The 21,500-nt window shown below is 46.4% G+C and overlaps 1 protein-coding gene and 1 long non-coding RNA gene across 2 annotated transcripts; both read left to right on the plus strand.

The window, feature by feature from the left end:
• Positions 1–558: 558 nt before the first annotated feature.
• On the plus strand, positions 559–21,494 carry LOC310758127 (uncharacterized protein). The gene is made up of 7 exons (XM_083604062.1): positions 559–1,692; positions 3,816–4,621; positions 5,283–5,394; positions 6,189–7,183; positions 12,935–13,077; positions 19,663–20,329; positions 20,379–21,494. The coding sequence occupies exons 2-7, from the start codon at positions 3,842–3,844 to the stop codon at positions 21,135–21,137; spliced, it is 3,456 nt and encodes a 1,151-aa protein (XP_083460188.1). The 5' UTR covers positions 559–1,692; positions 3,816–3,841; the 3' UTR covers positions 21,138–21,494.
• LOC310757351 lies at positions 13,123–17,070 on the plus strand. Its single transcript, XR_014545090.1, has 3 exons — positions 13,123–13,237; positions 15,753–15,835; positions 16,926–17,070. It is a non-coding gene; the product is annotated as an uncharacterized lncRNA (long non-coding RNA).
• Positions 21,495–21,500: the final 6 nt, after the last annotated feature.

Here is a 21,500-nt window from a genome sequence, read left to right on the forward strand (position 1 = left end):
GACTCCATCAGGCAAGGCCTCCTTCCACCTGCCTTGCCCCACCCTCTGCTTCTCAATGTGTATTGTATTGTTTTATGTACTGTGGCTTGCTGTTTTAGATATTTTTGTAACTGTTGAGTGGATTTTTGTTTAACATTTATATGTTGATATTATTATTTTATACTATTCTAATGATTGTTCAGGGACGCGGGTGGAGCTGTGGGTTAAACCACAGAGCCTGGGGCTTGCCGATCAGAAGGTCGGCGGTTCGAATCCCCGCGATGGGGTGAGCTCCCATTGCTTGGTCCCTGCTCCTGCCAACCTAGCAGTTCGAAAGCACATCAAAGTGCAAGTAGATAAATAGGTACCGCTCCGGCCGTGCACTGCTCTGGTTCGCTAAAAGTGGCTTAGTCATGCTGGCCACATGACCCAGAAGCTGTATGCCAGCACCCTCAGCCAATAAAGTGAGATGAGCGCTGCAACCCCAGAGTCGGTCACGACTGGACCTAATGGTCAGGGGTCCCTTTACCTTTACCTTAATGATTGTTGAATGTTACTTTTTTGATGGAGGTTGCCTATTTTAAAGTTATGTTTTATTACCACATTTTTGTATTGCATTAGATTGTTATAAGATGTACATTTTTTGTTTCTTCAGTTTGTAAACCGCCTTGAGTATTGTAAGATAGAAAGGCAGTATACAAATTAAAAATGATGATGATGATAAATGACACGGATGTCAGAAGGTCTGAGACAGACAAAATATATTGCTTTTTACACAGGTTATGGGCATCATTACCAAAAGATATTGTGCTTTGAATAAAAGTATAGTTTGTACACTACAGCCATATAAAAGCTACAAGAACCCAAAACAACAGATCCGTTTTGTTTTTTTAAATTTGTACTGCGACTCCAGGACATGCTATGTTCTGTGATTTTTGGTGCTGGCCAGAGCCAGAGGTGAGGTGCATTTAGAGTGAACCGTTTGCAAACATGAGGATTTAATAAAATCAGCGCAGATCCAATCGTCATCCTCACAGAATCGTAGAGTTGGAATGGGTCCAAGGGTCATCTAGTCCAACCCCCTGCAATGCAGAAATCTCAGCTAAAACATCCATAATATAATCAGCATTTTCCTTCTATGCAATGCAATGACGGGGCTGGACGCTCAAAAGCAAGGCAGGGCCCACTCCTAAGCGCGTCTCTCTCTGGCCTGGAGGCTGCAGCATCTCATCTCAGGACGTCCCAACTCTGGCGGGCTGCAAAATTGAGACACGATCCCCGCTCCTGGCCTCTCGATCCTGCAAAGGATCTATGGGTTAAAACCACCAGCGATCAGATTCCTAGAAGGCTCCAGGAAAAAACAAAAAATTAAGGAGGAAGGAAATAGCTAAAGCCACCTTCCTGTCCTACTTCCTTCCCGTTCCCCAACCCTCTCTTCCGGCTAGAAATTTCCTTTGGGGGGGGGGATAACATACAAATAAACAATAAATACAACCGCTGCGGATTGCAAAGGGTGCAAAACGGTGGATTTGGGGGGGTCTGTCGGCTCATGCAAGAAGGAGAAGCCCTGGAGGCAAAGAAAAAGGAGACCAGAGACTGCAAAAGGGTCGCTGGAAGGTTTCCCAAAGCCCCACTCCAGATCAGAGCCTGTGTTGCTGATCCCCCACATCGTCCCTTGTCCGGATCCCCTCTCCAGATCCGGGCCAGAACAAGGTAATAAACAGAGGGGAGGAAATTAATTTCAGGTGCATATCTCTCATTCAGGTTAGCTGATCCATAGCGCCCTGTCATTCAAAGAAGGCGACTGGACCATCCCGGCTAGCAGTTTCTACACTGGGCTAGTTAGCAGCTCTCTCTGGTCATAACCATCACCCGCTGCCTAAGGTGTTTCAAGCTGGAGATACCAGGATCTGAGTCTTGGGATCTTTCCTGTGTAAAGTGCGTTCTCTGCCACACAGAGGAGCTACAGGCTCCTCCACAAGCAGGATGTAGAAATGCAGGGTTTTGAGCCAATTTAGTCTGTAAAGGAGCTGTCCTGATCCGAATCAGCCCAGGGACCCGATGCTGCAAAACCTCTGAGTGCCAACAGCGTTTGGAGGCTCCCAGCTCTGGTGCTCAAGATCCTTTTAATGAAAGGTTGACTCTGGGTCTTTAGATGCACAATCTGTGGGTTTTAGCGCTTAGCGAAGGCTTCTCTGTTATTGACTGGAAGTTCAAAACCGCTGGCAGTGCTATATTTATCTGGGTCCAGTTAAGCTCAAAATGTGGCAGCGCTAGGAACAAAGTGAGAGTGTCTATAATATAGCCAAATGTCATTGACATCTGGGTTTGAGGCAGTGTGTTCCTGTTACAAGTCCTTAAAGGAAGAATGTTGTTTTATTTATTTGTTTGTCTGTTTATTGAGGAAGGCATATCCAATGCTGAAAACCCAAACCCTGAATTGGAATGGAAGTATAGACCTAAGAGCAGGAATGGGGAATCTGCGGCCATCCAGATATTTTAGGGACTACAACTTCTGTCATCCCTGACCATTGGTCATGCTGGCTGAGGCTGATGGGAGTTGGAATCTAACCACGTTTGGAGGGCCACAAATTCCCCCATCCTTGATTTAGATCGGGGTTTCCCAAACGTGGGTCTCAGGTTGGATTTGGACTACAATTCCCATCATCCCTGACCACTGGTCCTGCTAGCTAGGGGTGATGGGAATTGTAGTCCAAAAGCAGCTGGCAACCGAAGTTTGGCAAACCCTGTTTTAGGGAAACCATGGAATGAAATAGGCTTTTCATGCTCAGGGCAGATGATGCCCTGTTGGAGCACTTGGATGCTGGACTCTTGAGCTTCCCTTGTCTGCATCTTGTACTCATACCATACGTACCTTGTTTTCTTCTCTCTGCTCATCTCATTCCTTTCATGCCACCATCTGCCCATCACACCAGTTGTTTCCCCCATGCAATACCTTTGGTTCCTTTTTCCTTGATTCTATTTAGCCAATATCCCCATTTGCCATGCTCTCTATTATCGTTTCTCATCAGATAATCGTATTGAAACTGGAGGGTGCCTAATAGACTACCTAGTCCAGCCTCCTGCTCCGAGTGTCCTACCGTTGATGCTTTTCCAAACTTATCCTCAAAACCTCCAAGGAAGAAGATATTGGAGAGCTGTTGCCAGACAGTGTAGACAGGAACGGCTAACTTGTGGTCCTCCAGACCTTATTGGACTCCAACTCCCATCAGCCCCAGCAAGCAAGGCCAGTGTTCAAGGGGGGTTCGAGTTGAAGCCTAACAACCCTTGGAGTGCCACAAGTCAGCCATTTTTGTGTAGACAATACTGAGCTAGATAGTCCATTAGTCTGACTAATTATAGGGCAGCTTCCTTTATGGCCTTCTTGAGATGACTAAAACTATCCACAGTAATTTTATATGTAAGTGCTGTCAGGTTACCTCGTCTTCCCTAGTACAGTGGTACCTCGGGTTACATACGCTTCAGGTTACATACGCTTCAGGTTACAATCTCCACTAACAGAGAAATAGTGCTTCAGGTTAAGAACTTTGCTTCAGGATGAGAAAAGAAATCGTGCTCCGGCGGCGCGACAGCAGCAGGAGGCCCCATTAGCTAAAGTGGTCTTCAGGTTAAGAACAGTTTCAGGTTAAGTACAGACCTCCGGAACGAATTAAGTACTTAACCCGAGGTACCACTGTACTCGGCTTGCCATTTTGGCAGCGGCTTTGCTGACATCTTGGGAGTAGAGTTCACATTTCTCTCCAGATCCTGGTTGGCGGCCATTTTGGCCTGGTGTGCACCATGTGCAGTTACTGAAAAGCACGTTTTGTTTGCAGCTCCAGGAGTGCGGAGGGGAAACCCGATGGAAAAGCAGGACCCAGCAGGACCCCAAACAGAGGAGACATTAGAAGGAGGAGGAGGACATTTTCCTGTTTATCGGGTTTATGGGAGCACTGAGGAGATCCAAATTGAGGAAGGTCCACAAGATGCTAGGTGGATACCGGATGAGACCGCATCACTAGGTACTAAAAGGACTCCAGGTGAGGAGGCTGCGCAGGAGGCTCAGCAGGTACCTGATGAAGCAGGTCTGCAACAGGCCAGCCAGACAACTGACAAAAAATTCCAGCGGCCCCAGGACACCCAACATCAGGATTTCCAGAAGACAGCCAAGTCCCGGAGGAAGCTACTGGTGCCTACCCGATGGGACCACACCTTCAGGAGAATAGCCGATGCCATCCAGTGGCCTCAAGAAGAATGGAAGACCCAGAATCTGCTAGACCTCAGTGGGGAAGCCACTCAAGTCTATAAGACCCTGGGCTCCATTGGGCAAGTGGCGGACGAGGACGCCACCAGTTTGGAGTTATGGCGCCGGCGGTTCAGGCAGTTCTGCTACCTGGAGGCCGAGGGACCCCAAGAAGTTTGCAGCCAGCTCCAAGACCTTTACTTCCGATGGCTGCAGCCCCAGAAATGCACAAAGGAGCAGATCCTGGAGCTGCTGGTCTTGGAGCAGTTCCTGGCCATATTGCCGCAGGAAATGCAGATCTGGGTCAGGAAGCGCGGACCGAAGACCTGTGCTCAGGCGGTGACCCTGGCAGAGATTTTCTCTTGGAAGCTGCAAGACCACGAGAGGTGGGATCAGCAGGTGAGAGTTCTGGAGGGGAGGCTACACCCTGTGGCCCTCCAGATATTGCTGGACTCCAACTCCCATCAGCCCCAGCTGGCATAGCCAAAGGTCAGGGGTGAAGGGATCTGTAGTCTATTAATAACATCAGGAGTGCTGTAGGTTCCTCCATGTGTGGTGTAGTGGTTAAGAGCGGCAGTCTCGTAATCTGGGGAACCGGGTTCGCGTCTCCGCTCCTCCACATGCAGCTGCTGGGTGACCTTGGGCTAGTCACACTTCTCTGAAGTCTCTCAGCCCCACTCACCTCACAGAGTGTTTGTTGTGGGGGAGGAAGGGAAAGGAGAATGTTAGCTGCTTTGAGACTCCTTCGGGTAGTGATAAAGTGGGATATCAAATCCAAACTCCTCCTCCTCCTCTTCTTCTTCTTAATGGAATTGACTGCAGCTGTTAGAAGGGCAGACAGCATGGCAGGGTTCAATTTATGAGTGGCCACTTGAGGGTTATGTTTCTCTCCTCTCCCGGACAACTAAATAGGTTGGGGTAGGAATCCAGACCGCAACGAGGCGGTCAGCCGGACCAGGCAGGTGAGGGTTGGGGAAGGTAACAGAAATTGATTTTGGAGCTGGGGCATTTGCCTCTCCAAACCCGTTGCTATGACCTGATGTCCCTCCTTTTGATTCAGGTGCCAGGGCCCTTTGAAAAAGTGGCTGTTAATTTCTCTAAGGTAGACCCCTTGAAGATGCAGCTGTACGTGGTGGCCATGCAGGACGATGAAAGGATAACCAGCTTGTTGGGTAAGGGGTTTTTTGTGTGGCGTGCCTGGATCATGTCACAAAGCTCAGGGTGGCGGGAGAGTGGGAAGGTAAGGCAGAACTCACTGGGGCTGGAAGGCTATGCTTAGTTTCCCCATCCCAATCTAGTCCAATTTTGTCTAGCCTAGTGGCAGGGGCTCACCCGTGGCCCCCCAGCTCTGCTCCCACAGATCATTTTCATCTGGCATCGTTGGGGATCAAACTTGGGGCCTTCTGCTTGCAAACAATTTTTCCGTGTCACAGTACTACAACCCCTCTGTGGTGTTTGCCTCCTAGGTGGGTCATAAGGAAAGGGTTAAATGAGTGTGATGTGATTGGCCAGAGAGAAACTGATAGGAGGAGTTAGAGTTAGAGTCGGAATTGTGTGGAAGTTAGTTGAGAGTGGGGAGTTGGAGAAGGAAGAGGGAGGATATAAGTCTGTGGGTTGGTCTGTTGTGAGAGAGTGAGAGGAATTGTTAGGTGGAGTCAGGTAGATAGTTGGGATAATCAGTTTGAAGTTGTTAGGAACGTATAGGACAGTTAAGGAACTAAGATTAAGAAACTGACAAGAAAAGTTAACTGAAACCATAAGCTTGTTCATGCCTATAAAATAAACTTGATTATTTGTTAATGTTAACAACTGTCTGGACTCCGTGTGTACCCGTGAGGAGAAACGGGTTGGTGGCAGTGAAGAGGCAATCACAGTGGTGGCACAGGGATCAATAGACCGTCAAACGTCCAGTGTGATTGCCACAGCCTCCCCAGAAATTCACTTTGTGGTTGTCTCTTTATTTCAGCAGGCAATGGCCAAGCGAGCAAAAGTGAGGAGGAGAATCTCCGGCTGGAAAGGCTGGGGCAAGTGGAGTACCGCAGGATGTCTCTGGAAAGGGCTAAAGGGGGCGTCTTCCTATTTCCTGAGATGGGAGAGGTGCCTGAGAACCAGCTGGTCACTGGAAGGAAAGTCTTCCAGTTTCTAGAGACTGAAGAGACAACAGGAAGCCAGCAGGCCCCCGAGAAATGCCAAGGAAGGCTCCTGGAACAGGCAGCGAAAAAGGCCTTTCATTCTGAAGGGGCGAAAAGTTTAAATGAGAGCACTTTACACCAGGGGCTTGAGGCAAGTCCTCAAAAAAAGACAGTCGCGGGGAAAAGCTGCAGCCAGAGTACCGACCCTCTTAAAAACTTGAATGTCCAGGCTGGGAAAAAGTCATACAGATGCTCGTATTGTGGGAAAATCTTCAACCATGCCTCCGCTCATTTGGTTCACGAGAGGATCCACACAGGAGAGAAACCATATAACTGCCTGGAGTGTGGGCAGAGTTTCAGTCGGAGATCGCACCTTACTAGACACCAGAGAATCCACACAGGCGAGAAGCCCCACACATGCTCAGAATGCGGGAAGCACTTCAGCCGGAGATCCCACCTTATTGAACACCAGAGAACCCACACGGGAGAGAAGCCGTTTGCCTGCTCCATCTGTGGGAAAAGCTTCAACTACCGTTCCCTCCTGAAACAGCATGCCAGGATCCACACAGGAGAAAAGCCATACAAATGTTCAGACTGTGGGAAAAGCTTCAATCGGAGGGAAAGCTTTATAATACACGAGAGGACACACACAGGGGAGAAGCCGTACGAGTGCCTAGACTGCGGGAAAAGGTTCAGCCAGCGATCAAACATTACTGCCCACGAGAAAACCCATATGGGAGAGGGGAAATGCAAGTGCTTAGAGTGTGGGAAGAGCTTCTGTAATTCAACCAGTCTCCTTAAACATCAGATAATCCACACAGAAGAAAAAGCATAATAAATATGCAAGCACTGGCAGTAGAAAAACCTCTGGTTAGTGACCCACATTTTCTTAAAGAGTAAAAGCCAGGTCATTTCTGCAGGAAAATAACTTCAAGGTATTAGCGTACACAATTGTACCACTTCAGAAGGTCGGCAGTTTGAATCCCCGCAACGGGGTGAGCTCCCATTGCTCGGTCCCTGCTCCTGCCAACCTAGCAGTTCAAAAGCACGTCAAAGTGCAAGTAGATAAATAGGTAGGGCTCCGGTGGGAAGGTAAACTGTATGCCAGCTCCCTTGGCCAGTAAAGCGAGATGAGCGCCGCAACCCCCGAGTCGGCCACGACTGGACCTAATGGTCAGGGGTCCCTTTACCTTTACCTGTGGCCTTACACAATTGTACCACTTCAGATGAAGGGAGGAAAATTTGTGTGACTGAGAGCACAACTTAAAAAAAAATTAAAAATAAAAAATCTTACTTGCGGGCAGCTAGTATTGTAGGAAGAAAGGCTTTGCCCTGTCCTCTTACCTTATGTGCTAAACAATTAATGTGCAAGGTTTTGTTTTTTTCAATGTGCAGGGCAATTCAGACATGTGATTTTCCCCACATTCATTCTGAAATAGCACACCCGCAAGAGGTCTGCATCATGGGCATTCTACCGGCACATAGAAAACTTACAAAGGAGGGAAGTTCTATAAAGTCTTGACTCTGAAGGCTCAGATGTTTCAGTCTGAGCTCAAACCATGTTTTATAAGGCCAGGGGATGGGAGTAGAACTTAGATTCCAATTGTCAGTGTGAGGCACTCAAACTTAGTACAGTGGTACCTCAGGTTACATACGCTTAAGGTTACATACGCTTCAGGTTACAGACTCCACTAACCCAGAAATAGTACCTCAGGTTAAGAACTTTGCTTCAGGATGAGAACAGAAATCGTGCTCCGGCAGCGCGGCAACAGCAGGAGGCCCCATTAGCTAAAGTGGTGCTTCAGGTTAAGCACAGTTTCAGGTTAACTACAGACTTCCAGAACGAATTAAGTACTTAACCTGAGGTACCACTGTACTTTTTTGTAAGCCCCAAAGTTTAAGACTCTCCAAACACCTTGACCCAGTTCAGATCATGCATCCTAGGTGTGACTTACTGTCAGCTGTGGAAGTCAAAGATCTGTAGGCATAAGCTATTCTATATCCTACAGTGCAAGAGCCCAAGCTACATTTGCTGAGCTCAGCTACTGGATCCCGCCTCCAACAGAATCAAACCCTCTTATGGCAGCTCTCAGCATACTGGCAACCAGAGAATCTGCAACAGTCCCCGAATATATCTGGAACCACCTTTGTGTTTTTATATTTCTAACTACAGTGGTACCTCAGGTTACATATGCTTCAGGTTACAGATTCTGCTAACCCAGAAATAGTACCTTGGGTTAAGAACTTTGCTTCAAGATGAGAACAGAAATCATGCTCCAGCGGCATGGCAGCAGCGGGAGGCCCCATTAGCTAAAGTGGTACCTCAGGTTAAGAACAGTTTCAGGTTAAGAACGGACCTCCGGAATGAATTAAGTATGTAACCAGAGGTACCACTGTATGCACTTAAAATCAGCACGAACATATACAGTTATCTGGAAATTCTGTTTGGCATATACATATCCACTCCACCTAAAGTTGTGTTTTGCAGATATTTGCTCTTATTGCAAAGAGTCATTTTTCAGTATCCAAACACCTTGGGTTTAAGGGTAGTGGATCTTCGAGTTGCAATTCAGTAGCTGAGGCTGCAGGAGGAAGTTCATAATTGAGAAGGCAGTGTTTTGCGTGTGTGAAATCACATGAATCCTCTCCATTTCTTTTTTAAGCCCAACATTCACAGTTCCTTCCCCCGTTCCTCACCTGATCTTACTTTTTATGCCCTTTGTCAGGGCAACTGCTGTTACTTAAAAAAGGGGGGGTGATGTTCCAATTAAGGGTACTCAACACAGAGCCTTGCAGACATTTTGTACTTCAACTCCCATAACCCCTTATTATTGGCTATGTTAGCTGGGAATGGGAGCTATAATCCAAAACATCAGGAGGGCCTCATGTTGGCTACAATGATTCAAAGAGAAACCACACAGCCACTCCACCCGAAAAGACATACCATGTTTTACAGAATGGTCTGGTGCATTACTGTCACACCTAGGTCTCTGCTTTCTGAAACAATCCTTTACTCTTCCGTAAGCCCCCAACAGGTACTTGAGCATCGGTCAAGAGACACACAGAGATGATGTCATTGTAACTGGAGACATTTAAGATGATGCAACCTTCATCTTACGCAAGTGATGGATGGCAATGGACAATATAGATGGAGAAGGATGGAGATTTCTGCTACAAACATGAGGTTTTGTCCCTCTTCTCACTTTCTCCCCCAACCTCTTCTTACAGTCTGATACGCTCTGGCAAAATGCTTTGTGCTAATAAAATATCTTTGTACGGAGCTGAATTAATTGAGGGAGCGTTTGTTTTCTGGGACATCCAACACTGGAGCAAGTGAGACTTCCTTTCCCTTCTGTCCTCTGGAGAGACCAGATTCCCAAAGGACAAACTGCATATTGCATGGAGCCCAGTTTATTGCTACGCATTTCAGTTCCTTCCAACGCTGCTGGCATAGTTCTGTAGCAACACAAAAGGCAGCCTCGGGCTCAGCTCAAGATAAAATGAATTAGGAAATTGTGAATACTACTACTAATAATAATTTATTAGATTTATATACAGTGGAACCTTTGTTCTCAAACGCCTTGGTACATTTCGGCTCCCAAATGCTGAAAACCCGGAAGTAAGCATTCCGGTTTTCAAATGTTTTTCGGGATCCAAACGTCCGATGTGGCTGTCGGCTATTGTTTCCGGGGCGCCTGCGCCAATCCGAAGCCGTGCCTTGGTTTTCGAACATTTTGGAAGTCAAACGGACTTCCAGAACGGATTACGTTCAAGGAACCAAGGTACCACTGTACCACATTTATCTTCCAAGGATCTCAAGATGATATACATTTCTCATTTCATCCTCACAACAGCCTTGTGAGGTAGGGTTAGGCTAAGACAGGCTTCCTCAACCTCGGCCCTCCAGATGTTTTGAGACTACAATTCCCATCATCCCTGAACACTGGTCCTGCTAGCTAGGGATCATGGGAGTTGTAGGCCAAAAGCATCTGGAGGGCTGAGGCAACCTGGGCTAAGAGATGGTTACTGACCCAAGGTCACCCTTCATGGCTGAGTGGGGATTTGAACCCTGTTCTCCCACGTCCTAGTCCAACATTCTTTAACTATTATACCACACTGGCTAGCAGAAGAGCCCAAAGGCCCATCTAGGCCAGCATCCAGCATTACTGGGGCCAACCAGATGCCTGTGGGAAGCCCGAAAGCAGGATTTGAGCACAGCAGCCGCCTTTTGCTCATGATATCCAGGAAGTGGTATTCTGAGGCATATTGCCTCCTACACTGGAGGGACTGGCCTCCTATTATCATCTGGTTGGCCCCAGTGAGAACAGGCTGCTGGACTAGATGCGCCATTGACCATTGGTCTGTTTCAGCAGGCTCTTCATTAGGGCTGGTCGATATCTGTTTTCAACATGATATTCCAATATATCATGAGGTCAGAAAAAAATATGAAGCTATGTACAGTGGTACCTCAGGTTACATACGCTTCAGGTTACATACGCTTCGGGTTACGACTCCGCTAACCCATAAATATTACCTCGGGTTAAGAACTTTGCTTCAGGATGAGAACAGAAATCGTGCTCCGGTGGCGAGGCGGGAGGCCCCATTAGCTAAAGTGGTGCTTCAGGTTAAGAACAGTTTCAGGTTAAGAACGGACCTCCAAAACGAATTAAGTACGTAACCAGAGGTACCACTGTAGAGGCATTGGGTGGCTTCATGGTTTCCCCCGCATAGTGGTTTTTGCATAGCACATACACACACATTAGGGCTGGGAAATGTATTGATACATCGTCAAAAAAGAGTTTGAAGTCCGCATCGCGGTAATGGTTTCGTAATATTCAACATGGCGATGTATCACAAATATATCTGTGTGCTATGTAAAAAAACTGTGAAGCCAGTCATTTCTTCTCTCATGATTCTTTCTGCCCGTTGCTCTATACTATAAAAGAACAGTTGTAACAATATGTTAAAGGTAAAAAATAATGTGTCAGTTAAAGACCCCTAAGTAGCGGCAGTTTTCAGGATATTACCCCCTTCGCCTCTACATAGTTAAGTGCAGGGAAAGTGCAGTTGACATGTATAGATGGTACACAACCAGCTGGCAATCGTACATGGGTATTAACTTACCTCAGAAAAATTATAAACAGCCACATTGGCCCATTAGACCAAAATTCATGTGGGCAGTAAAATAACGTCTTGATTTAGGGACCAAGTTTTCAAACTGAAGAAAGGGGGGTGGAATGCCTTTATTTGGTGTAACTGGGTCCATCATGAACTTAAAAAAACAAAACTGAATGGCTTCCCATAAAATATTTCCAAGTAATTTCACAATATGTAAAGACAATTCCACATGTAAAAAAACCCCATACACAGACAATAAAAAAACCAAAACCAGTTCCATATGTAAGAAGAGGAGCCTGTTGGGTCAGACTGACGGCCCATCCAGTCCAGCGCCCTCACTGAATCGTAAGAGTTGGAAGGGACCATGAGGGTCATCTAGCCCAACCCCCCATGCTCTCAAAATGGCGGGACAGTTTGTTGCCTGTGGGAAGCCAAGGAGCAGAACGTGGGCATAAAAGCCCTCACTCCTCCTGTGCCTTCCAGCAACCTGTATTTAGAAGCACTGCTGCCTCTTAACTGTGTAGGGCAGGGCACAGAAACCGCGGCTAGCAGCCATGATTATTTTTCAAAATTATTATTATTATTAATTAAATTTATATACTGCCCTTCATCGTAATATCTCAGGGCGGTTCACTGAATATTTTGCGACATTTAGTCCATAATAACATTCATCTTCAGTATATATATATTTTTTCTTTTTTTATGTAAGCAGCAGATGGAAAATCGGAAGTCCCTTTTACCTTTCTTTATTGTCTTCCTTCCTTCCTTCCGTCCTTCCTTCTTTCTTTCCTTCCTCTCTCTCTCTCTCTCTCTCCCCTTTTTTCTTTCTTACTTTATTTTTGTTTTTTATTTACGTTCATTTTCTTTCTTTTTCTGTAATTTTTATTAAATTTTCTGTTTCACACTTTAGAATATTCATTTAAACAACCTCAAAATATCAACGACTTCCCTTCTTCCCGTCCCATGGTTCCTTTCGCATAACATCCATCCCTGCACATTTTATAGAAACTAAACCATTCAGTATCCCATTATTACATCCATCAAAACCTATGTATCTTAATGGTGCCCATGTTTTCAAATCTGAAAACATTTGAAAACATAGTTTTCTATATCTTATGGCATTATGAAAAACTTTTAATAAAAACTGTACATCCAAGTAGGCAGACCAGACTGGATTTGCCCAGTTTCCCCCTCTCCCCCCCTTTTAAAAGGGAGCTATTTCCAGATCCTAATCATCATCAGTGCCTTTTCTGGGGGGACGCGGGGGGATGCATACCCCTAAACATTTTGTGAATCTAAGTTTGGCTTCATTGAGGGGCAGTATTTCAATATGTGTAAGAAAATGAGGGTACCCCTAAACATTTTTAAAGAAAAAAGCACTGATTAATAAATAATAATAATAATAATAATAATAATAGGGTTGTCCCAGCCACCCTGGGCGTCTGGCTGGTGGTTCATCTAGCAGGGAGGTGGCCCCGACCCAGAAGACCCTCTTGCCCAGCCCGTGGCCATCTCCGGCCGGATCCTGGCCCGATCTTCTCCCCGCCGGCCTTTGCCGAGCATCCAGCCCTGGGCCGGGAGAGCGTTGCAGGCCGGCCTGGAAAGGCGACGGCACAGGAAGGGGCTGGCTTAGCCGGAGGAGGCGGGTGGGTGTGCGTGGCCAGCAGATCCGGGGTGGGAAGTGAGGGGGGGGGGAGAAAGGAGCAAGAACAAAAGGATCCCAGGCTGCGCTCCGTCCCTGGATCTTTCCCTCTCCTCCGCGGAGGTAATTCGTTTTTGCTCGCCGGGTGGCTTTCAGCCTTCCGAAGTTGCTGCAGCCGCGCGTCCCTGGAGATCTGGGCCTGGGGGTGGTGGTGTTTTTTGGGGGGTGGGGGGTCCGAGGGGTGGGGAGGGGGCGACGCACGCTGCAGCCATTATTAACCCCTGAGCCACCGGAGGTTGCAGGCAGTGATTGAGAATCTCGGGTGGGGGATCCCCCAGAGGCCATCCAGTCCAGCCCCCCTGCAATGCAGGGATCGCAGTAACGCTGCGGAGGAGGAGGAGGAGGAGGGAAATCGCGTGCGGAGAGGAGCGGGGGGGCTATAGATGAGGTTTAAAATAATGATAATTTTTTGGAGTTCAGCCAGGCTGATCAGGCTTGATTTGCATCGGGGATTATTGGGCTGGATTCCTCCGCATCTTTTTTCAGACCCCGACGAACCTAGTGGGTTTTGATTTTCGAGGCTGAAGGACTTGCTTTCTGGATCAAGGCTCAGCCCTTAAAAATGGGGCGGGGAGGGGGAGGTGGAGAAGGAGACCTTTAAGCCTATGCAGAGAACAACCGTAGGGTTTTTAAACAAAATGTGGCCACAGTTGGAATGATTAAGCGCTCTCCAGTGAGCTTTGGGGACTGCATCTCTGAAGGCATTTACTTGGAATCAAGGCCCATCAAAACCAATAGATCCTACTTCCAAGTAAAAAGCGTTTGGGATTCCTGCTTGCTGTAAGTGGAAGGGAGCTCAGAGAGGGGGAAAGTGAACCTGTCAAGCAGTTCTTCTGAGGATCTACCTGGTAAGCCAAGTGCCTCTGGGCACTTATTATTATGCCTGGATACAATACATATCTCTGGATCCAATATACATATCTCTGGATCCAATACACACTTGCTTGAATAGCCCCCCCAGGTGGTAATATAGCAAATTAGGGGGACGGCTTTAGCACATCACCTCCCTAATTGGTACTTTTCCACCCTGTGGAGGAGATTTTGACACATGGTCATTTCGGAAGAGATGTCTTTTATGTTAATGCTGAGGTCATCGTGGAGCTGAATGACATGACATTCCTGAACAATTGAATCCGTCCTACCGCCGCGAGTGATTGGATTCACTACCAAAAGAGGTAGAAATGACCTCCCCACCCCACCCCCAGCGTGGACACCTTTAAAAGAGGATCGGACAAATGCGTGGCAATTTAGGCAATTCATCATTATTGATATATTGCCTCTGAAAACCAGTTGGTGGAGCTCACAAGTAGGAGGCGTCTGGTGGTTCACTGTGATAATGCAATTTCGGACTAGATAAGCCTTTGGTCTGATCGAGCAGGGTTCTTTTAATGAAGGCAATATCCCTAAATAATATATTCTCCAAGCCTTCTAAACAACCCAGTTTAACGTTTATAGAGTGCTTTCTCATTTTTTAGCATTCAAAACATTTCATAGACATGATTATACTCAGCAATTCTAGAAGGTAGTCTAGTAGTTGTATAGCCTCACTGCGTTGGGTGGGAGGCTGATAAATAGTGTATTGCCTAAAGCCACTAGGCAGCGCAATTGTAAGCAAGTTTACTCAGTAGTTAATGCCAATGTTTTCATGTAAGTTTTCATAAAAATGTGCCAACAAGTTAATAATAATAATAATAATTTAATAATACTTTTATTATCTGTACCCCGCCCATCTGCTGCACCAGCAACTCTAGGTGGCTTCCAAAAGATATAAAAAGATAATTAAAAAATCAAACGTTAGAAACTTTCTTATACAGGGCTGTGTTCAGATGTCTTCTAAACGTTATGTAGCTATTTATCTCCTTGACATTTGATGCGAGGGCAGGCACCACTACCATGAAGGCTGTCTACCTGGTTCCCTGAATAATAATAATAATAATAATAATAATAATAATAATAATAATGGCTGAGATTAGATTTGAAGAAGAGTCTCATCCTGCTACACAGCTTCTTCATTGGACACATGTTGAGCAGTCTCTTATCATTCTACTGTTAGGATTAGCACATTCCTAGGTCTTAGACAAGACAGCTGCCACCAGCACCGCTAGTCAGGGTCCTTGCAGGCCCAATATGCAATATTCGGATGGATGACCTTCTGAAGGTGACTCTCTTCATTTGAAAAGAAGCACAACCCATCTTGACGTAGGGGAACCTGTGGCCTTCCAGATTTGATTTGATTTATTACATTTCTAGGCCTCTTTTCATTCAAATGACTCCCAAAGCGGCTTACAAACAATAAATAACATGATAGCACATAACAGAGCATCACAAATAGAGCACCAATCCTATAGGATAATTAGCAAATCATCAGTGAAACAATTGCAATTTTAGCAACAACTACAAAGAAGCTAAACATCACAATCAAAGCAGAAGTCATAGGGTTAGTGAAACAGCATTTACAATCTGCAAAACAACATTAAGACCATTAACAAAATAGCAACCCAAAAATAAACTAAGCACTGCTGAGTTTGTACACACGCACTCCAGACCCCCATAACGCATAACCTTTCATTCTGTTCAGCTCAAGGAAATAAACATCCGCATAATGCCCATTGCATCAACTCCATTCTGAAGATTCCTTGGACTGGACGTGGGACAGCACAGGTGAGAAACCAACCTTGATATTCAACACAGATCCTCTCTCCCCTTACTAGATGTCATTGGACCCTCATCGGCCCTAGGCAGCATAACCAGGGCTGATATCAGCTGTTGCCCCGCAACCCCTGAAGGGCCACCAGTTCCTTGCCTCCCAAAGTGTAGTGGTTGGAGTGATGGGCTAGCACAGAGTGGGTGGAGATCACACTGGGTGACCTCGCATCTTTGCTTGGTCCTGGCTTGGTCGCCAAGCCAGAGGCGAGATGTGGAAGCTGTACCCCAGGACCGGGGCTGACCAAACTCCAGAGGGTCGTGAGAGCAGTCAGATATCGAGGCAGTCCAGAGATGCAGGGTTGCTGAAGAGAAGCCAAAGCCAGGCACTGAGACAGTCACAACATCCAATAGCAAGGTCATGAAACAAAGCCAAGGTGGAACACAGCGGAGCAATTCCAAAGACAGACAAGTTAGCAAAAGCAAAGGCTTAGGAGCATAAGGTCAGTCCGTGTAGGAAGCAGGAACAAGGCTGTGATGTAAGTCTTGTGGGACGCGGGTGGCGCTGTGGGTTAAACCACAGAGCCTAGGACTTGCCGATCAGAAGGTCGGCGGTTTGAATCCCCGCGACGGGGTGAGCGCCCGTTGCTCGGTCCCAGCTCCTGCCAACCTAGCAGTTCGAAAGCACGTCAAAGTGCAAGTAAATAAATAGGGAAGGTAAACGGCGTTTCCGTGCACTGCTCTGGTTCGCCAGAAGCGGCTTAGTCATGCTGGCCACATGACCCGGAAGCTGTACACCCGCTCCCTCGGCCAATAAAGCGAGATGAGCGCCACAACCCCAGAGTCGGCCACGACTGGACCTAACGGTCAGGGGTCCCTTTACCTTTATTAATAGTCTTCAGCTGGGAGCTTATGTAGGCTGATCGCCCAGACCCAGCTACAACTGGGTTCGCCTGGTCTTCAAGGTTCCCTGCTCCCAATGAGTCCCGAGGGACCTGGTTCTTCTAGGTGACCACTCCACCAAAATGGGGGCTGCCTGCACCTTCTGATACTAGCATTCAGTGTCTCCCTGATTCTGCCTCCCCACCCGCCCCCCACAATCCTGCAGGCATTCCACTTCGATCTGCAGAACTGACCTTGGTTACAGGTGTCACACTACACTTGTCCTGCATTTGTAAGAAATTGGTCTTGTAGTGTAGCAGCAGCCACACTTCGGAACTCCCTGCCTATTGACATTACGCAGGTGCCTTCACTGTACTCTTTTGTTTGGCGCCTCTTAAAAATAATTTTGTTTAGCATAGCCTATCCTAACACATAGAACGTTGATGTGTGCTTTAATCTGGTTTTTGGCTTATTGTTAATTTTCATTATTTCTAAAATATTTTAAATAATTGTTCCTTACTGTTTTGTATTGATAATTTCATTGTTTAATTCTTTTTACTGTAAACTATTAGGAGGTTATGGGTCCCCCCCCCCGAAAAAAATCAAGTGGTATATACATTTTATGAAATAAATATATGCCCTTCAAACCTATGTACCTCAGCTTTTTCCCTGGGCTGAATAACTAGAGCTAAAGAACGGGGTGTGTATATTTTTTTACCTCTGAAGTTTCAGCCAGCTGTTAACAGCTATGCAGTACTCCCTTCAGGGGTCAGCAAACTTTTTCAGTAGGAAGCCAGTCCACTGTCCCTCAGACCTTGTCGGGGGCAGAACTATATTTCGGAGGGAAGAAAATGAACGAATTCCTGTGCCCCACAAATAACCCAGAGATGCATTTTAAATGAAAGCACACGTTCTGCTCATGTAAAAACACGCTGATTCCTGGACCGTCCGCAGGCCGGATTTAGAAGGCAATTGGACCGGATTTGCTACCCATGCCCTAGATTCACAGTTGGGCAACACCATTATTATGACCAACTGAAGTATCACAAAAGTGTGGAAAACCTCTGAGTTCTCCAGAACCTTTCAGCAGCAAGATGCAACACAAAGTGTGTGGTGTGACCTTGGGCTAATCGCTGTTTCCCACCCTAGCCTACCTCACAGGGTTGTTTTGAGGATAACATTGGAGAGGGTGAGAACCATGTACAACACTTTGCTCCATGGACGAAAAGCAGGTTATAAATGCAACAAATACAATAGAAATGGCTGGATGCTGTAGCCATAAAGTCAGCAGGACTACAGAATGAATTAAATCTCTGCTAGGTGTTAACAGTTCTCTTATAGATGGTGATTCTGCTTTCCTTTTCCTCATTATCACTGACATAAGGGAGGAAACACTGGTTAAACTTAATTTCTGAGAAGTGTTCAGAAACTCAACTGAACAGCCCGCTGAACCCCCTGTTCTGTGGAGAGGTTTTACTGAGAACTGAATTGACCCACCTTTTTCTTCTCATATGCAACAATTGAATGTGGCACTACATTTTTGGTAGTTTATTGGGGGGTTTTACCCCTCATCTGTATCTGTGTTTTATTTTTCTACTTTTACATCTATTTTTATTTGCCATATCCACTATTTTCATTGTATTCTGTATGTGTTTATGCCAATAAACTTTAAATTGATATTTTTTTAAAGAAGAAACACAACCCATTGCCCATTAAACAGTGTTATCGTCTCCATTCTAGTTTCTCTAACACATTTTTTCTTTTCTTTTTTTGCAGCTGCTAAGGGTGGTGCTACAAAGTGGTTAAGAGTATAAGATGTGACTCAGAAAGCCCCCGGTTACAAGCTTACTAAGTGACTTTCAGAAAATCATTATCTGTCTTCTCCTCCAGTTGCAGCGTAAAGGTAATAATACTTCTGGCCTACTTTACAGGGCTGTTGTACAGATGATGGAGATAATGGAGGTGAAAGGCCACGAACCCTCTGAAGTTCTATGCAAATGCTAATAATTATTGGTTGTTTTGCAGGGAGGGCTAAATAACAGTCGAGATTTGTTTATTATGTTAACATTTCTTACCTGTCACCATAAAGTCCGGATGTGGGTTACAAGGGATGCGGGGTGGCGCTGTGGTCTAAACCACTGAGCCTCTTGGGCTTGCCGATCAGAAGGTCAGTGGTTTGAATCTGCGCAAGAGGGTGAGCTCCCGTTGCTCTGCCCCAGCTCCTGCCAACCTAGTTCAAAAGCATGCCAGTGCAGGTAGATAAACAAGTATTGCTGCGGCGGGAAGGTAAACGGCATTTCGACGTGCTCCGGCTTCCGTCACAGTATCCCGTTACGCCATAAGTGGTTTAGTCATGGCTACATGACCCGGAAAGCTGTCTGTGGACAAATGCTGGCTCCCTCGGCCTGAAAGCGAGATGAGCGCCGCAAACGCATAGTCACCTTTGACTGGACTTAACCGTCCAGGTATCCTTTATCTTTTTTTGTACAAGAGCATAGTACACAGTCATTACAGAAACAAGTAAAATTGTTCCAGCCAGAACAGGGCAGCATAGAGTCAACAAAATAAGTGAGTCCCGAAACCAAAATGCCTTAACTGTCAACAGCCGAGATAGAGAGCTGCATGTTCAGCATACAGCCAAAGCTATACAGTACACCAGAAAAGTTAAACGCACCAGATTACAAAGGGAGTTCCTCAATTTAGGGGCTGCCACAGAGAAAGCCACCTCCCAGACTAGACTGCAGCTGTTAACACTGAAGGAGGTAGCTTTTCAGATACACCTTGCTGGTAAAATAAAGCCTCGTGTGAGACCGCTGAGTAGTCTCTCACTGACTCTTCTTATTTAATCTGAGCAGCACCTCCTTGCAAACAACCTGCCTTGCTTATCCTCCAGATGTGCCGCTGATTTCATAACTTCTTTTTGCTGATGTTCCAAACTGATGCATATCTCTTTGTTCTGGCAGTTTAGCAATGATGAGCGAGGAGAAGCCGCAGCTGAAAAAGGAGGCAATCTCCCAGGAAGAAGAGGAGGAGGAGGGAGGAAAGCTGGTGAAAAAAGTCACCGTCCCCCGGGAGAAAGCAGAGAATGGTAATCTAGTGAAAGAAGAGGAGATCCCCCAGGAGGAAAAGAACTGGGTGAAAGAGGAGGAGGGGTCGCAGGAGGAAGAGGAGTACTGGGTGAAAGAGGCGATCCACGTGGAGGAAGTGGATGATGACTATTTCGTAAAAGAGGAGATTCTTCCAGAGGAAGGTTATGAAGAGACAGAAGCTTATGAAGAGACAGAAGATTATGAAGATCCAGAAGGTTATGAGCAGGCAGAAGGTTTTGAAGATCCAGAAGGTTATGAGCAGGCAGAATGTTATGAAGGTTACGAACAGACAGAAAATTATGAGCAGGCAGAATGTTATGAAGCTTATGAACAGGCAGAAGGTTATGAACAGGCAGAATGTTATGAAGGTTACGAACGGGCAGAAGGTTATGAGCAGACAGAAGAGGGTGAGGCCCTTCTTGAGGAATATGAAATAAATGTTTTCCAGATTCCTGGGGATGATGAGCCATGTTATAGCGAGCCTGTTCCTGAGAGCCAGAAAGTCTATGTCCCAAAGAAGAGAAGGAGCAAAGCTGTGCCAGTAGAAGGAACAGGCGTACAACCTGGCAAAGCCACAGTCGCGAAAGTAGGAAAAATCTATAAGTGCCCCGATTGCGGGAAAATCTTCAAACGGTGCTCTCCCCTTATCAGACCACCGGAGAACCCACACTGGGGAGAAACCTTACGTCTGCCGGGAGTGCTTGAAGCGCTTCAGCGACAGCTCGGCCCTGGTTAAGCATCAGAGAATCCATGCAGGAGAGAAACCTTACACCTGCCCCGAGTGCGGGAAGAGTTTCTCCCAAAGCTCAACCCTTATTGCACATCAGAGAATACACACTGGAGAGAAGCCGTATGTGTGCCCTGACTGCGGGAAGAGCTTCAGCGTGAGCTCCAATCTTGTCGCTCATCAGAGAATCCACACGGGAGAGAAGCCTTTTGGCTGTCCTGTCTGCTTGAAAGGCTTTCTGGTCAGCTCCCATCTCATCAGACACCTAAGAATACACACAGCAGAGAAACCTTACATTTGCCGAGAATGCGGGGAGTGCTTTACTCAGAGCTCCCACCTCGTCGTGCATAAGAGAATCCACACCGGCGAAAAACCTTATCTGTGTTCCGAGTGCGGGAAGAGCTACCGTGGAATCTCAGATTTGATCCAGCACCAGAGGATTCACACAGGAGAGAAGCCCTACAAGTGCCCCGAATGTGGGAAATGTTTCAGTCAGAGCTCATGCCTTAAGAAGCACCAGCGGATTCACACAGGGGAGAAACCTTTCATGTGCCTCAAATGTGGGAGAAGGTTCAATCGGAACTCGCATTTGACCAGGCACCAGAAAACCCACACAGTGTGATTTTTTTAAAAAAAAAATTATGCTTTTCCGTTGGAAGTTCATCTCCATAATTATAGCCACTATAGAATAAGTAAAGCCAGGTATCGTGAAATAGGAAACCTTTCTCCGTCTTCCAAAGGAACTTTTGTCCAACACTTGAATTGGAGGATTATCATCAGGGAAATAATACATAGGATACAATTGCCAGTTTTCTTCTAAAATGTCCTTTCCCCCACCTGGCTCCTACTCTCCATCCACTTCTTCACAGGATTCTAGTATCTTCCTCAGATTATATTCTATACTGTGTTCTTTCCTTTTTACTCGTTTTAAAATGTCGTCCCATTGTCAACACCTTCAGACAGGTCAGCTCTCGAGTTTTCCTAT

The sequence above is a fragment of the Podarcis filfolensis genome (assembly GCF_964270895.1).
Source record: "Podarcis filfolensis genome assembly, chromosome: 2".
NCBI classification, from domain to species: Eukaryota; Metazoa; Chordata; class Lepidosauria; order Squamata; family Lacertidae; genus Podarcis; species Podarcis filfolensis.

Excerpts from the sequence above, each read along its gene's own strand:
- LOC310758127 (XM_083604062.1), top strand. The coding sequence starts at position 3,842 with ATGGAAAAGCAGGACCCAGCAGGACCCCAAACAGAGGAGACATTAGAA. Across the intron at positions 4,622-5,282 it reads ACGAGAGGTGGGATCAGCAG|GTGCCAGGGCCCTTTGAAAA; the intron begins GTGAGAGTTCTG and ends CTTTTGATTCAG. Across the intron at positions 20,330-20,378 it reads GAAGGAGCAAAGCTGTGCCA|GAAAAATCTATAAGTGCCCC; the intron begins GTAGAAGGAACA and ends TCGCGAAAGTAG.